This window comes from Melanotaenia boesemani, chromosome 20, assembly GCF_017639745.1.
Source record: "Melanotaenia boesemani isolate fMelBoe1 chromosome 20, fMelBoe1.pri, whole genome shotgun sequence".
NCBI lineage: Eukaryota > Metazoa > Chordata > Actinopteri > Atheriniformes > Melanotaeniidae > Melanotaenia > Melanotaenia boesemani.
The window spans coordinates 23806110-23820829 of record NC_055701.1 but is presented as its reverse complement, the minus strand read 5'-3'; the positions used below and the strand labels follow the sequence as shown (position 1 = coordinate 23820829).

The 14720-nt window shown below is 38.7% G+C and overlaps 1 protein-coding gene across 1 annotated transcript; it reads right to left on the bottom strand.

Annotated features, from left to right (window-relative positions):
• Positions 1-4180: 4180 nt before the first annotated feature.
• si:dkey-196h17.9 lies at positions 4181-13400 on the bottom strand. Its single transcript, XM_041971256.1, has 11 exons — positions 13244-13400; positions 11123-11528; positions 9368-9452; positions 7994-8095; positions 7781-7881; positions 7526-7642; positions 7277-7403; positions 7064-7168; positions 6762-6920; positions 6555-6676; positions 4181-4998 (listed from the first exon to the last, which is right to left on the bottom strand). The coding sequence occupies exons 1-11, from the start codon at positions 13359-13361 to the stop codon at positions 4821-4823; spliced, it is 1620 nt and encodes a 539-aa protein (XP_041827190.1). The 5' UTR covers positions 13362-13400; the 3' UTR covers positions 4181-4820.
• Between the last annotated feature and the right edge of the window lie 1320 nt (positions 13401-14720).

Here is a 14720-nt window from a genome sequence, read left to right as displayed (position 1 = left end):
GTTTTTATACAAAAAAAGATGTTAATATGTAATTAATGAGCCTTGTGTCTGAGTAATTCATTCAACCAAACAGTCATCACTAAACTTTCTTTCCTGATCACCGGCCCTTGAAACATTTATCTGGGGCCCAGTGGTTCTGTTCTACACTGACACCAGGCTGAATCAATCACATACTTTAAACCCTGTTTGACTCTGTACCATTGGAGGCAGCAGGAGTCGCAGAGAAACTGCACAATAAAAAATAAAATAAAATAAAATAAATAAAGACGCTGCTAAATTTCCAAAAATGATTTATGTGTTTGCCACAGTAGGACCTTCATCAGCTGCTGTGGATGATGATGATGTAATTTGTGGTACGCTGCACTACTTTTACATGACTGAGGTTCTGAGTAAAGAGACTGATTAAACCCAGTTAGTATGACCTAACACATACTGGTATGTGAACACACTAGCTGTGTATAAAGTTATGATGAAGTGATAAAAAACACGTTAATAAAACAGCTGTTTTACAGCCATGTTAGCAGTGGTGTGTCCTGGAAATTTTTAATGTGTGGCCAATATAAGACAGAAGTTAGTATAGGGTGGCCAGTAGCATAAATATCTGCAAACAGCAAAAAACAGCTGGAGGAAAAATGGAAATATGTGAAAAGTTTCTGTTGTGCATTTGTTTAAATGCCAAATTTTTTTCTGCTGAAAGCCAAAACTTCTACAAAGTACTGTTAGTAAAAAAAATCCGTTTGTTGCTTTGGTTGGCTACCGTGCTGCTATACCAATAGATACATTCATTTTACATCATTTTAGCCTCATAATCTGACAACTGAGGCTGTCTAGAAAAAGTAATGTTTGGATGATGACTAGGATTAAAAAGGTTCAGCTTTTACATGACATTTTACACAGGAAAAAACCCAGATCCACAACTAAATAAAGACACCTCTGTTAGTCTGTTTTTAATTAAAACCAACAACTGTTTGTCTGATCTTCTTCAGACTTTGTGTCTTAGTCAGAGAAGTTTTAATTTTATGGCTACAAGACATTTTCTGATGTGCTCCTATGATAAAAGTCCTCAGCAGCTGCATGCGGGCAGAGACTGCAACGCTGACCTTCTGATGCATCAGACGCCCACAGCCAGCAGATGGAGCTCTTTAATTTGGTCAAATGATTCTCCCCTGTGTGTGTGTGTTCCTGGATTGCCCTAGTGTGTGTGTCTGGCTCCCTCTGTCTCCCAGCCAGGAGAATTACAACAGCAGCAATCACCTCACCTGGGCTGATCTTCACACCAGGACCTCATCCACCAATCAACCACCACAGTACTTAAACACTGGACCTTTCTTCATTCCTCGCTGGATTGTCCAGTTACTTACCTGGTATATCGTGGCCTCTGTAGTTCTCTACTTTTATCCAACTCGTGTCTCATAACCCTGTCTCTTGTCTAGATTCCTGGTTCTCCGGATTCTGTCAGCCCTGCCTACCACACCAACCTCCTGGATTGTTTCCCTCCAGCTCTGATTCATTCCCATCTCCAGCTCAAGCCAGCTCCACACAACACTCTGCCTGCCATCCGCGCTGTCAGCTGTGAACCACTGTGATCCCTGGATCCTGCTCATGGATTAAAACTGCTCCCCGGATTCTGCTCAGAAACTCTATTAAATCCCCTTTCTGAAACTAACCATTCTCTGCTGTTTTGGTTGCCTTAGCGTTTGCATCTTGGGGTCCAGAAATCATTCCTGCCTGACTCACCGTAACAGAAAGATGCTTCCTCTAAGATACTTCCTTCCTTCCATCTTTACATAGTGCTATGATCCTAGTCTTTCATGGTGTGCCCATCACAATAAAGTCGAGAATCAGTTTTTTTTGTTCGCTACAAAGAATCGGCTCTCAGAGCCGGCTCGTTCATGAGCAACACATCTCTATGGTTCAGACTGAAGACAAAGCCAGATCCTTTGAATGAAACCTGCTTTACCAAATCCAGCACAACACCCATGAGCCTCCAAATACTTATTTTGTCCCAAAAAAAAAGGTGCATGTTCACTTGTAAAACTGTTATTTTCACATTGCACCAGACTGAGGAGCTTTTCTCAGAAATCACTGCCAGGGATGTTTCTGTGGACTTTTGATGACGCAATATAAATTTATGATCAAGGGGTTGTATGCTGTGGTTGTACTGATAACCCCGGGAGGATCCCATTCATGAGTAAAATCTATCTCATTTATTTTTCTTCCTACATGAAATAGTTTTGCCCAAACATTTTCTCAGGCATGCTTTAGATTTCCTCTGTTTTCCTTTACTTCTGTATTCAGTTTTGATAAGTTCATGGTTGGATGATTTTTACTGCACACCTTTGTGTGCCAGGCTTATCTGATCATTTCCACCTGCCCTGTATTAATCAGTAACGGCTGAAGTAGAGATACTTTCTGGTCCAACCAGGAAATCCCAGCATCAACACACACCCAAAAATTATCTATAGTTACATATTTGCTCAGGAGAAATATCCTTTAATCAGGCATGTACTTGTTTATAATGTCAGTGGATCCTCATCCTCCATGCACCGTGTCAGGTTCAAGGTAAAATAAGTGTACAAGTGTGTGCACTCTATTTGTATCTAAAGCAAACTGAGATAAAAGCCCTAAATGTAACTCATGTCCCTTCATTTCCTTGACAATCTGTATATTAAAATGTGTGTAAATTAATATATATTAAAATGAGATTTACTGAATATGACCGTCAGGGACTTCTCCAAGGCTGCCCTTTGTCACAGATTCTGTTCATAACTTTTATGGACAGAATTTCTAGGTGCAGCCGAGGTGTTAAAGGGGTCCAGTTTGGTGGCCTCAGGACTGCATCTTTCTGGTTTTTGCAGATGATGTAGTTCCTCCACAGAGTGGCCGGGCTCTCCCTTAAAGATAGGGTGAGAAGCTCTGTCATCCGGGAGGAGCTTATACTAGAACTGCTGCGCCTCTGCATTGAGAAGAGCCAGATGAGGTTGCTCAGGCCTCTGGTTAGGATGCCTCCTGGACGCCTCTCTAGAGAGGCATTTCGGGCATGTCCCACCAGGAGGAGACCCTGCGGAAGACCCGCGACACACTGGCTGGCCAGGGAACTCCTTGGGATGCCCCCAGATGAGCTGGAGAAACTGGCTGTGGAAAGGAAAGCCTGGTTTTCCCTACTTAGACTGCTGCCCCGATGACCTGACCCCAGATAAATGGCAAGAAAATGGATGGATGGATGGATGGATGGATGGATGGATGGATGCTTTCTCCTGCAAACCTTTTCTCTTTCTGACTGTAAATAGAATCCATTTCAATGTCATAAAGCAATCAGTTTATTGGTTTTTATCACCTCAGTTTAATTCATTATTGAATTCATCACTGTTTTAAATCCAACTAAAGAGGGCTACATTTTACATGAAGGTGGGCTTGATCATCCTAGAATCACCGTATCCTTTAATCATATTGACATTTCTAACTTGCAGTGGAGGACTTTTACAGCACTGATACATTTAAGTAATCACTGAATATGTCACGACTGGTGACCTGTCCAGGGTGTACCTGCCCCCCACCTGCTAAATGCTGGGTTAGACTCCATCTTCCCCACGACCCTTGATAGACAACGCGGTGTAGATAATGGCTGGATGAATATGTCACTCGTTGTTGTCTACTAAGGTATAAACCTCCATCCAGCAACGCTACTCCAGCACAACAAATCCACAACAAACTGACATTTTTCTTTTAATCCTACTGACATTTATTTATGCTTTCAGATTCCACGTACCCATAAAAAGGAATGACAATAAAAATACATTAAAAGTCCCATCAGATAAAAAAATATAGAAAATAGATAAGAATAACAAGCTAAAACATCACAGCAGCTCATACAATCTGGTATCAATGTTCAGCAGATGGAAGTTACATTTGATACGTGCTTTTTCGTAAAACGGACAGAACAGCTATAATCTTTCAAGTAATAACAGAATATCTAGTTCAAGTAACAAGAAGTGCTTGTTAAACATCTGGAGAGAACTGGAACATATCATCAGTCATGTAAATAAAACCTGATAAATATCAAATATATAAATATGTAATATGTTTATTTAAATATTTATATATTATATTTTTGATAATAAAAAAAATTTAAATAAATCTTAAATTCAATTAAATTAATTTTACATTGTGGGATGAGAAAAAAAATCTTCACTTAAGTGGAAATTTAAAAAAAAAAAAAATAATAATAATTTTTAATTTCACTTGAGCACAAAACAAATCTTATGTTCATGTAATTTGCCATCAGCCAAACTCAACCAAAATTGAGTTGGTTCTGTGCTGGTCTGTTTTCAGGCAGCTTAGCTTTCCGATGATTCACGCAGAAAACGGATCAATACCACCGGAAATGAGCAGAATAGCTGACATGCGACCAGTGAAAGAAACAAACCAGAGAAGAAGAGGAACAGGTAGAAAAAAAAAGCAGAAGAAGAATGAAGATGAGGACAGCAACTGTAGAAATTGTCAAAGCTTTTGAAGAAAGACTGTATGTTTTTAGTGTGCATTGGACGGTTGGAAACAACTGCCAACCATCTGAAACTGCCGTCAGATCACAGGAGTGAACTCTGAACTTAGCACTGCTCACTAGTGGAGGAATTGACTTAACAACCATGGCAACATAAAAGCTGTGTGGAAGTATGAGGACAGCTACGTTTGATATAAGGTTTACGATTGTGCATAAATGTCCATTTAGTCTACGTCTTTATCTGAAGACCTAAAATAAAACTGAAGTCGAATGGATTAGCTCTGTCCCTTCATCTTCAGCTGATCCTGTGTGGAACAGTTCAGCTACAGCAGATTAGACACAAGAAGAAAGATCCAAGCCTGGTTCTGGTGTTCACCGTGGCATCGTCACCTGGTGGACCACCAGGTAAGGCTTCCAGCACCTCATTGACTTTCTGATTAGAAAGACCCTTCCATCGCAGCAGAGCTGGAAGAAGCTGCAGGTCCTCGCTACAGACACTAACAAAAAAAAAAGTGAAAATGTAAGTGTACATTTTCCCCCACTTTCCTGCTCAAACATGGTACTGCTCTGCCTCAAACTCTGCTTGCATCCTCAAAAAGTGCCTTCTTGCATGCAAATGTTAGAATTTATTTAAAATTTTGGTCCTTCTTTAAACGTAGTACTTATATGGGGTTATATTAGTATCATTGATCAAAAGTGTATATTTTTTATTTAAGAGCAAGCTTTAACTTGTTAGAAATTCAGCCTTTGGATAGAGTTAGCTAATCCCCATAAACCAAGGTCTTCTAAAGTTTATCCTTGGGGGCTGCAGTCCTGCAGATTTTCAATGTTTCCCTGCTCCAACACACCTGACTCAAATTAAATGGATCTAACAGCCTTTGAAGCTCTGCACAATGACTATTTTGAATCAGGTGTGTTGAAGCAGGGATACATCAAAAACCTGCAGAACTGTGGCCCTCAAAGAGTGGAGTTGGACACCCCTGCTATAAACAGTTATCCATTATCCACTATAGGAGTGAGGTCCAGGAGGATGGTATGACCATGGGAAGCCATCTGGCAACGCAGGCTATACACCACATGTTGTTGCTGTTTCACTGTGGCTAACAAGGCTGAGGCTGGGAAAGACAGCCATGTACCACCTCAGGTAAATCTCACACTGAAGCAAACTTGCCCCACTGCACTTTTAGCTAATGGTAAAGTTAATGTCTAAACTTTATTCTAATTTTCACTAAATTTAAAGTTTGTTGCTGTCAGTGGGTCTAACAGGTCCATTTAACATACCCTAATTTAGTCTGTAACAGTTACATTACATGACGTGTGCTAAGGCCAATTTTTCTAAGGTAGACAGCTAGTTAACCTAGAGGTCCTCCAATAATGAAAATAAAACATGCATTAGCCATAATATGATCTTAACACAACATAAATACATCATATCAATTTGCGTGTGGACACAAACCAGTCTGTAAGACATAAGAAATATACATGATGCTTATAGACACATGGTGTCTAAGGCCGAAACTATCGGGAAAAACATTCAGTAACACCATGAAATCAAGTCCTCTGTCATGCTTCGCTGCAACGAGCATCAAACACACTCGGACAGAGTGCTCACTTTCACTGATTTTCCAGAAATAAATAGATTTAGATTTTCACCCCTTAACTTATTAAACTAATATTAATTAACTTATTGAGTTAAATTTCATGTAGAGAATATGGCACATTTCTCACATGTAAAGTCGGCGGTTCGATGTAAGCCAACACACACACACACACACGCACACACACCAAACTGCCTGTTAAGGCTTCATTAATGTAATCACCTGATTTCAAGAACTGCACAGTAAAATTGTTTTCTTAGTTTTCGTATATGCAAGTATTTAAAAAACAAGAGTGCAAATACATAAATTTGCATCCCCTCTTTGAATAATAGGGATGCATTTGATTCACTAATCAGGCGCCTCTGACTGAGGTGTGTAAACAAAAACCTGCTCTCAAGCAGAAAAACTACACTAACAGATTAAACGCACTAATGTAACCCCATACTGTAACTGACCTCTGTTCAACACAGTCCTTCTGTAACTGTGCCACGGTGAGCTTCAGCCCTTCAATGTCATTGCTATGCAACACCTCTGGGATTTTTAGCAGCATCAAGTTCCAAGGCTGGACTCCAGGAGCCTAAAACATGAAACACAAAAGTCAGGAATTTATTATGATGTTAAACTGTGTGCTTGCAGTGATTAAGTCAAAATGTTGATCTCACCAGTTTAGAGAATGTGCTGTGAAGATCATGTGCATCAAGTTGGACTAAAATCCCACCATCAGACATCCAGGGTCTCAGTTTACGCCTGCAGCATCTCTTTTTAATGAGATGTTTCAAGTAAGTGTGAGCGAAGATCTTATAAGCTTCATTCATCACCATCTGAGAGACAGAAAGACAGAGGGACACTGTTCAGTTTTACAAGATAAAACAAAAAAAATCTACCCAAATCCAACAAAGAAAATTTAGACACTAATGCACAGAAAGCTGTCATTTACAGGGATTAAGTGGGGGAATATTCTCACCTTTTGCTCATCCGAGCCATACGACAGATTTGGGAAAAGATTGCTCAAAGTCTCCAGCTGGAGGTTGTACCAGTTACCTGACTTGAAGTAACTTTTAACACCTCTCTGCAGGTCAGAAAATATGTTTTTTTTTTTATTTATCTGAAGAAAACATACTTACATAATCTGTTCCATGTCAAACTATAAAAAACTACTGTCAACTTAAACACGTACCTCTGCAATGTAAGAAACTATTTTCTTCAGAAAGTTGAAAGTTGAAGTCTCTAGCTTTTCCAGCACCTCCAGAGTTTCCTTCAGTTCAGGAAGCTGGATATCATCTTCATTAAGCTGGACATACGTCCTAAACCCAGACAGTTTAAATAAGCTCAGAATTATACGTCTCCTGGTGCTCATCACATATTTAAATTCAAATTCCACACAGCGTTTCTTGTTTCAGCCACTTTTTACTGCAATAACACTCACCTGAGTTCTTTACATGTTTTCAAAGTCTTGAGGAAGACTACTGTTTCCATCTGTTCCTCTCTTTCCTTCCAGGTCTGTTCTTCGTTACTGAGAAACACATCCTGCTCCGCTGCGTAGCTTCATAACAAAAACAATATCCAAAACAGTGTTTGATTGGTTGGTGTGTCATTGCATTTTAAGGTTATAATAAATCAGTTTTATATTTCTAAATCTGTGTCAATAAATAATTTATTTTCTATTTAAAAATAGACTCACCTCTTTACAAACTTCAGCAGCTCTTGGAAACAAATCTCCTTCACATGATCATACAGAGCTGAGCTGATGTTACAGACTCTCTGGAGATGGCCATCAACACACTTCAAGAGGGACAAAAAGTAACATTATTATCAGCCAATAAGTTAACAGCTACCAAGTTAATATAAATTATTTATACGAGTCATTTTATTTTATCAAAGGTAATGCAGCTACCTGTATAGCGTCCACATAAAGTCCAACATAATTTTCGTCATCATGGCATTTTTGTCTTCTATGAGTTATCAGGATTTTGTGCAAAGACTCACTGGTCTCTTTCTGCAGACACAAAACAGAAATATAATGAGATGGATCGTGTTCATATATCTCTTCTTCTTTGCATGATAGAGCTTTAACCTGCATTTGTGGATTTCAGAGCAAACTGTGTTCAGAGACATTGATTTCTGGAAACCCATGCAGTGGTTTCCAGTAAAGAATCATGTCTGGTTTTAATGCAATGCTGCCTGAGGGCCCCAAGATCACCAGCATCCAGTATGACCTTCAGTCTTGTCCCCATGCACACAGAGATTCCTCCTTATTCTCTGAAACTTTTGGTAATACAAGCTGTAGATGGTGGGATCTTTTAAGGTCTTCACAATTTTACATTGAGGAACTTTTTTCTGAAATGTTACCAGTTTGTCCAACAACCTCTGACCATCTTTCCATCTAAGAGACTCTGCCTCTCTGAAATGCTCCTTTTATACCAGTCATGTTAATGACCTTTTGCCAGTTAACATGATTAGTTGTCAGATGTTGATCCAGTTGTTTCTGATTTGTGCTGATTACTTTTCCAGCATTTTGTTTCCCCTGTTCCAACTTCTTAGAGATGCGTTACTACCGTCAAAAATATTCCATGAAATTGTAAAATGTCTAAGTTTTAACATCTGATCTGAATAAAAGATGAGTTTATAAGATTTGCAAATCATTGTATCCCCAACTTTTTGGGAATTGGGATTGTATTTTACTTCAATATACAATAAATAGGACACCAAAAGTGTACTTGGTGTAAAGACATTAATAATGCTAACATGCTAACAGAGCTTCAAAAAGGCCAGACTTTTAGCCTAATTCAACAGCCGCAGCTGGTTATACTTTGCAAATGTTCTTCCAGGTTTATCCTCCTAATTGTATCAAATAAATGGGGTTTCAGTTGGGTGAAGAGGAAGTAAACATATTTTTTACATCAGTGCTTTTCTGTAGCCTTTACTTGAGTAAAGTAAATGAAAAAAAGTCAAAAGAAACTTGAACTTTGCTCTAGAGAGGCACATAAAACAATCCCCTGTGTAATATGAAGGAGGATATGCAAATATTGATCCAAATGCAGATTAATGAGGGCACCACAGAAAATATCATAATATAATAATATAATTTAAGTTTTTGGTTTTTGTTTTTGGGTTTTTTTTGTAAGATGCTGTCACACAAAATTATTGCCATCTGTTTTTAGGCAAATAACATACAGAAACTTAACCTTCTCACCTTTTATTTACTCATTTTTCTCTCCTTTGGGTGCTGCAGAAATCAATACTAACACTACAATGGCTTTATTCTTACCTTCAGACTTTCAAACAGTTTGACGTTTGCCTTTGCTTCCCATTTATTCAGCAACTGTTGATGGGGATTCCCAGGCATGTCCTGACTGGGAAAGTACCATAAATATCCATGTCAGAGAAGCAATTAACCACCTTCATTTGTCAAACTTATCATAGACAATAAAACAGTTTGAGGTTTAACAAAATGATGATCTGATTTATGACATCTTTGAAATTGGCAACTGTATATTATGAAAGACACCTTTGCAACAGTTCGGGTGAGATCATCTGTGGGATGTCATAATGTGGGCTACAATACTAGGAACTAACTTTGTATTGAAAAAAGAAGAAGACCTGGTAAAATACCAGTGTGAAAATGACAATGTGCCCATTGTTTTATCAAATGTTTATCTTAGGCCACACATTCATTTTTGTTCAGAGTAAATCAACCAGACGCAATAAGAAGCAGGCTTTAGGTTGACCCCACTTTAACAGCAGGTGAGCGGTTTTTCCTGTTTCCTGTGAACCAACTCGATTAGGAAAAACCCTTCATCTGACACCTCTGACATCCGGCCATTTTCCACTCTGGATTTGTTTTTATCACTGTTGGGCGGTTGCTCAAACGTAATCCGATCGGATTTCAGTTATAGGATGGATCAAATCTTAAAAATGGGTTGTTCAAAAGGGAAATCCGGATTATCCTGATCCCAGCGGAGGGTAGGATTACAAGGTGGATTTCAGAAAGAAACTGCGATACAATCTAACAGCTGATCAAATAACAGAACTTTTTATTTGGTGCATATGCTTATATTTGTATTTTGCACCTGACTTGTTTAACCGTTACAGGGATAAAGTGCTTAACATTAGGATGAGGGATAGGCTACGGATCAATACTTTCAGCATAGTAAAGAAAAATAAAAACGTGACATTATCATGTCCCCATTAAATGAACCCCCAAACAAATCCAATAACAAACACAAATAAAATATTCAATTTTCCTTATTCATCACTGCATAATCAGAAAAGAACTTGTCAAAAAAAAAGAAATTTTGAATGATTGCAACCCTGACTACACGTCACATACGTCCCTCATTCTGACAGAATGCCAGGGGTTGGGCCGGTACGTCAACACAGGGCTCAGGTGTGTCATTAACACTGTCACAGAGAGGGACGGTCCACCTTGTTGCAATGTTATGCAGGACAATACATGCATGTATTACGTTACATGCTCTGGGTGAGTAGGTAGTTTTATGGGTAGTTAAGGCATGCAAACCGTCTCTTCTACCTGTTGTTCTTCACATGACCGGCAGCGCACATTGATTTACATGCTGGAAATCCGGATTTGGTGATACTGAAAAACGGGATTCTGGATCAGGGTGATCTAATCCTACTTTGCTTTGAACAACCAGGGTAAAAGTAAGCCGGATTAGGTGATGCGTCATCCCAAACAGTAGGATTCCCAAATCCGGATAGCTTTTATAGCAATTACATTTTTTGAACAACCAGCCATGGGTGATGTCAGAATTATTGTAATGTAAAAGGGATCCACCAGGGGGCAGACAACAGGCATTGGAAAGTTTTTCCCCCACGGTGATGCAATAACTCTAGGTATTGTTATAATATTATGTATCTCATATAATACATTAGGTGTTAAACGGTTAAATGCTGCTTTCTGGTGCTGCCAGTTTTTATTTGCAACATGGTAAAGTGACAGTGAACTCTATCATATGGAAATATTAAAGGTTTGGTAAACATGCATGAGCTGACAGATGCATACCTCAGGTATATATCTGAGACCCAGTTCATCAGCACAAGGCAGTTTGTGGACCAGCTGATGTTCTGGAGCAGATTATGGAGGTGAGCAAACATCTGATGATGACAACGGTTGATCAGGTATCCCTTCATCTCTCCAGAAAACTGAGGGTCAATTCTCTGAAGCTTTTTAGAAAAAGCTGAAAGATCTAAAAGATGCTGCTTCAGGTTCTGGTCCAGTTCTGCAGGAGACTTTGGGAAGCTGTCAGACACGACTCTTGTATTGAGGCAAGAAATGTCTTGTTTGCTGTTCTCCTGCTCTGAATTAGGCTGCACAGGACAAACGTATCCATCGCCACAGGTTGAGTAAAGTCTCTGGAAATGTTCTTGATTGAAGACATTATTAGCCATGGGGTTGTCATAACTGTGACCTGCATCATTTAAAAAGAAATTATGTCAGTGCGTCACAGTTTTACACATTCAGTCATGTTGCTTTAAAACCAACAAGAACAAATTTCAGTATTTAATGCAAATTACACAATAAAGAACAGAAACATGTTCTTTCGCTGAGACACGTGGCAGTTTACACACTGGTTTGACCAATCATAGCTTGACACTTTTACAACCTGCGTGATGTCATAAGGAAGGAGGAGCCAGAAACTGACTACTACAAGAAGAATGTAAACAATGAATGACTTTCCCTCTGAAATCATACAGTCTAAATCTGGCATCATGCTACGTCAGTCTGATGTTTCTGTCGCAGATGGGTACACATCTGACACTAGCTACGCTTGGAAAGTCAGTGTTAGAGCAAGTTATGCAGTTTCCTAACCGTAATTGAGTAGTTTTGTGGCTTTGGTGCGAAATAAAACTACCATTGAATGAGTGGTGGGTCAAACTGGACACAAAGCCAGGTCTCCTTGAGGAGAGCTGCACACATAACTCCGGCACCAAACCCCTGAGTCTCTAAATAATAATTAATTTTTGCTCACACTAAAACATTTATTTGCTTACACTTTTAGAAACTGCAGTAAAACTTGGCACCAGACTGAGAAAGCTTAACTCGGAGATCACTGCTAGAGATGCCTTTGTGGATTCCCGATGACTCAGTAAAGATTTATCTCCATGGGTTCATGTGGTTATGGAGCACTTGCAGAAAATAAAGAACCCAATTGTACCTTTAGGGGTATGCTACAAAGGATTAGCACAGAGATTATACCCTCAAAAGTATTGCTATTCTACCCTGAACAGTGGAGTTAGTATCTCATACAGACCAGTATTGTACCTCTAGAGACTGTCTGGTATTTATAAGGTTCAAGCAATTGGTTATTCTGTTTATTTACTTCATTATTTAATAATATAATTTGGGGTTTTTGTTACATTGTGTGACTTGTATTGCTTCAGTCTGATCTTTGATTGACTCCGTTAGTTTTTTTTTTTGTTTCTGCTCTCGCTCATACATTCAGACTTATTTGACAATCTTTACATGCCCTGCATTCACCAATAATTTCCTAAGTGAAAATGCTTTCTGATGTTTTGATACTTGGTCCAACCACGAGGCTAAGAAGTCTTTTTGCCAACAAATCATGATTTTGCACTCAGCTATATCAAAACAGAAGAACAGGTTTACTTTGGAAGCCTACACAACTCACTCATTCCAACATCAAAGACTATCTGCACAAAAACATCCAAAAATTATCTCAAGTTTCATTTTATTCTTAGGAGTGATCTCCTGTGTGATGAATAATGATGCCAAAGTGGGACCTTTTTCATGCAGCCTCACTCAACTCTGTGCTTTACTGTACTTACTGTGTATTTACAGAAAACATGAAATGAGATTTTATAAGTGAAACAGAGACCAAAAAAAGAAACCAAAGCTTTTCATTTCTATATTTATAAATGCTCCAATATTACAGTTTTCTGTTTTTTTTCTACTTGTTTGTTGAAAAAAATTATAGCTCCTCTTTTAGTGGTTTTAAGTACAGTTGACATCAAGTGTTAAAGAATTAAATAGTGAGTAGTAAATCTCTTTTCAACGAAAAAACCAAACAATGCATGATAGACTGCCCACACACGAGGAAGCTTTGTATAAAGAGGTGCATGCAAACAGCTTGTACGAGTGATACTACTAATAACAGGCTCTCACCATCCTGCACGTCGTTGTTGTTCTTCTCAATTAAAGGCTTGTCGCTTTTCCCACTCTTATGTCTGTTCTTCGCATTGGCCCACATTGTTTTCGCCTTCCCTTTTAAATGATCCATCATTTAGCATCGATGTTACTGTTTTACTTCTGTGAGACACGTTTCTGCTCTGTGCTCTGTTCATGTGGGAGGCAGCAGCGTTTTGATCCTTAAAAGGACTGGGAAGGGGTTTTCCATAACATCACAGCCACAACCCACTTTCACTTTCCAGCAGCTGCAAAGTGAAACATGTTGCGTCATGTTGGGTCCCCGCTGTAGCAAAACAAATAAATAAACAGTAGGAATCATAATGCTGCTTTTACAAAGTATAGGTAATTTAATATTAGTTGAATTGAAACAGTTGTAGTTTTTAGTTAATTTAAATCCTGATAATAAAAAAAGGGTTGAATGAGTCTCATCAGTCTCATCTCCTCTTTGTCAAAAGCTCAGAGAAAGAAGTTATCAGGATTATATTTTAAATTAAATCCTCTTCTATGAGAAGAGGATGTGCTATCACAGCACAGATACAGTATATCCTGGTAACTGGGAATGTAACAGACATCAGTCCTGTAAAAATCCCTGACAGTAAGGATGCTTTTCTCAATAACATGTCTGCAGAAAGTCAGCTGGAGGTGATCTTGTAACATGAAAGCAATATGCTAAAGTTTAACAGCTTTGCTTTAACATGAATTATGAAAATATGAAGAATTTAGCGGAGGAGAAGCTAATCTTTTCCTCTTTATCCCTCTTTCAATCTTGTTTGCTTTGACACTATCACACAGAAGAGGGAATGATATCATGCAGCAGGAATTTCTACATTAAGAACAGAGTAGCTCTTTGTGCTGGGTCTGGAGCAATAAAGAGCTGAACCTGCCCACATTTATCCCTTTCTGATTGTATTAGATTTATCTTTGTCAACACAATAAGTCCAATAATAGTCAAAGCTGAGCAGAATTCTTTGCTATTGCACTATAAATAATGATTGACAGGTATTGTTTATTAGTGCCTGCAGGAATCTGGGGAGTGCCAACATGCTGAGTCATGAATGAAAAGTGGTTTTAGACTGCATTGAGCCAGTTCTACACTGCTTTATTTATTTATTTCCTGGTCTGGGAGCCGTTAGAAGAGATATTCCCTGTCTTCTTCTTCAATTCAGACTGAATAACATAAAGTATTTCTGTTAAATCAGCTACTGCAAACTAAAGTCACCATTTTACACTAATAAATATGCAAATAAAAATGCTAAATTATTGCAACTTGTCATCGTTTTTGTCACCAGATAATGATCAAGGAAGAAACTGCACAGGGCCGCATGTCAGGATCCCCAAAATTCCCATGATGTCATCAACCAAATACCTTACCTGCATATTTTTAGTGCTTATCCTGCTTTCACCTAGAGGCTGAGGTGTTTCATCATCCATGATAGTAAATAGAAGGTGATTT

Bases quoted from the DNA above. Each gene is read 5' to 3' on its own strand.
- si:dkey-196h17.9 (XM_041971256.1), bottom strand. From the start codon at position 13,361: ATGATGGATCATTTAAAAGGGAAGGCGAAAACAATGTGGGCCAATGCG. The intron at 7,882-7,993 runs GTAGCTGCATTA...TCCCTCTTGAAG, and splicing joins TTTATGTGGACGCTATACAG to TGTGTTGATGGCCATCTCCA. The intron at 7,643-7,780 runs GTGAGTCTATTT...TTTGTTATGAAG, and splicing joins CTGCTGAAGTTTGTAAAGAG to CTACGCAGCGGAGCAGGATG.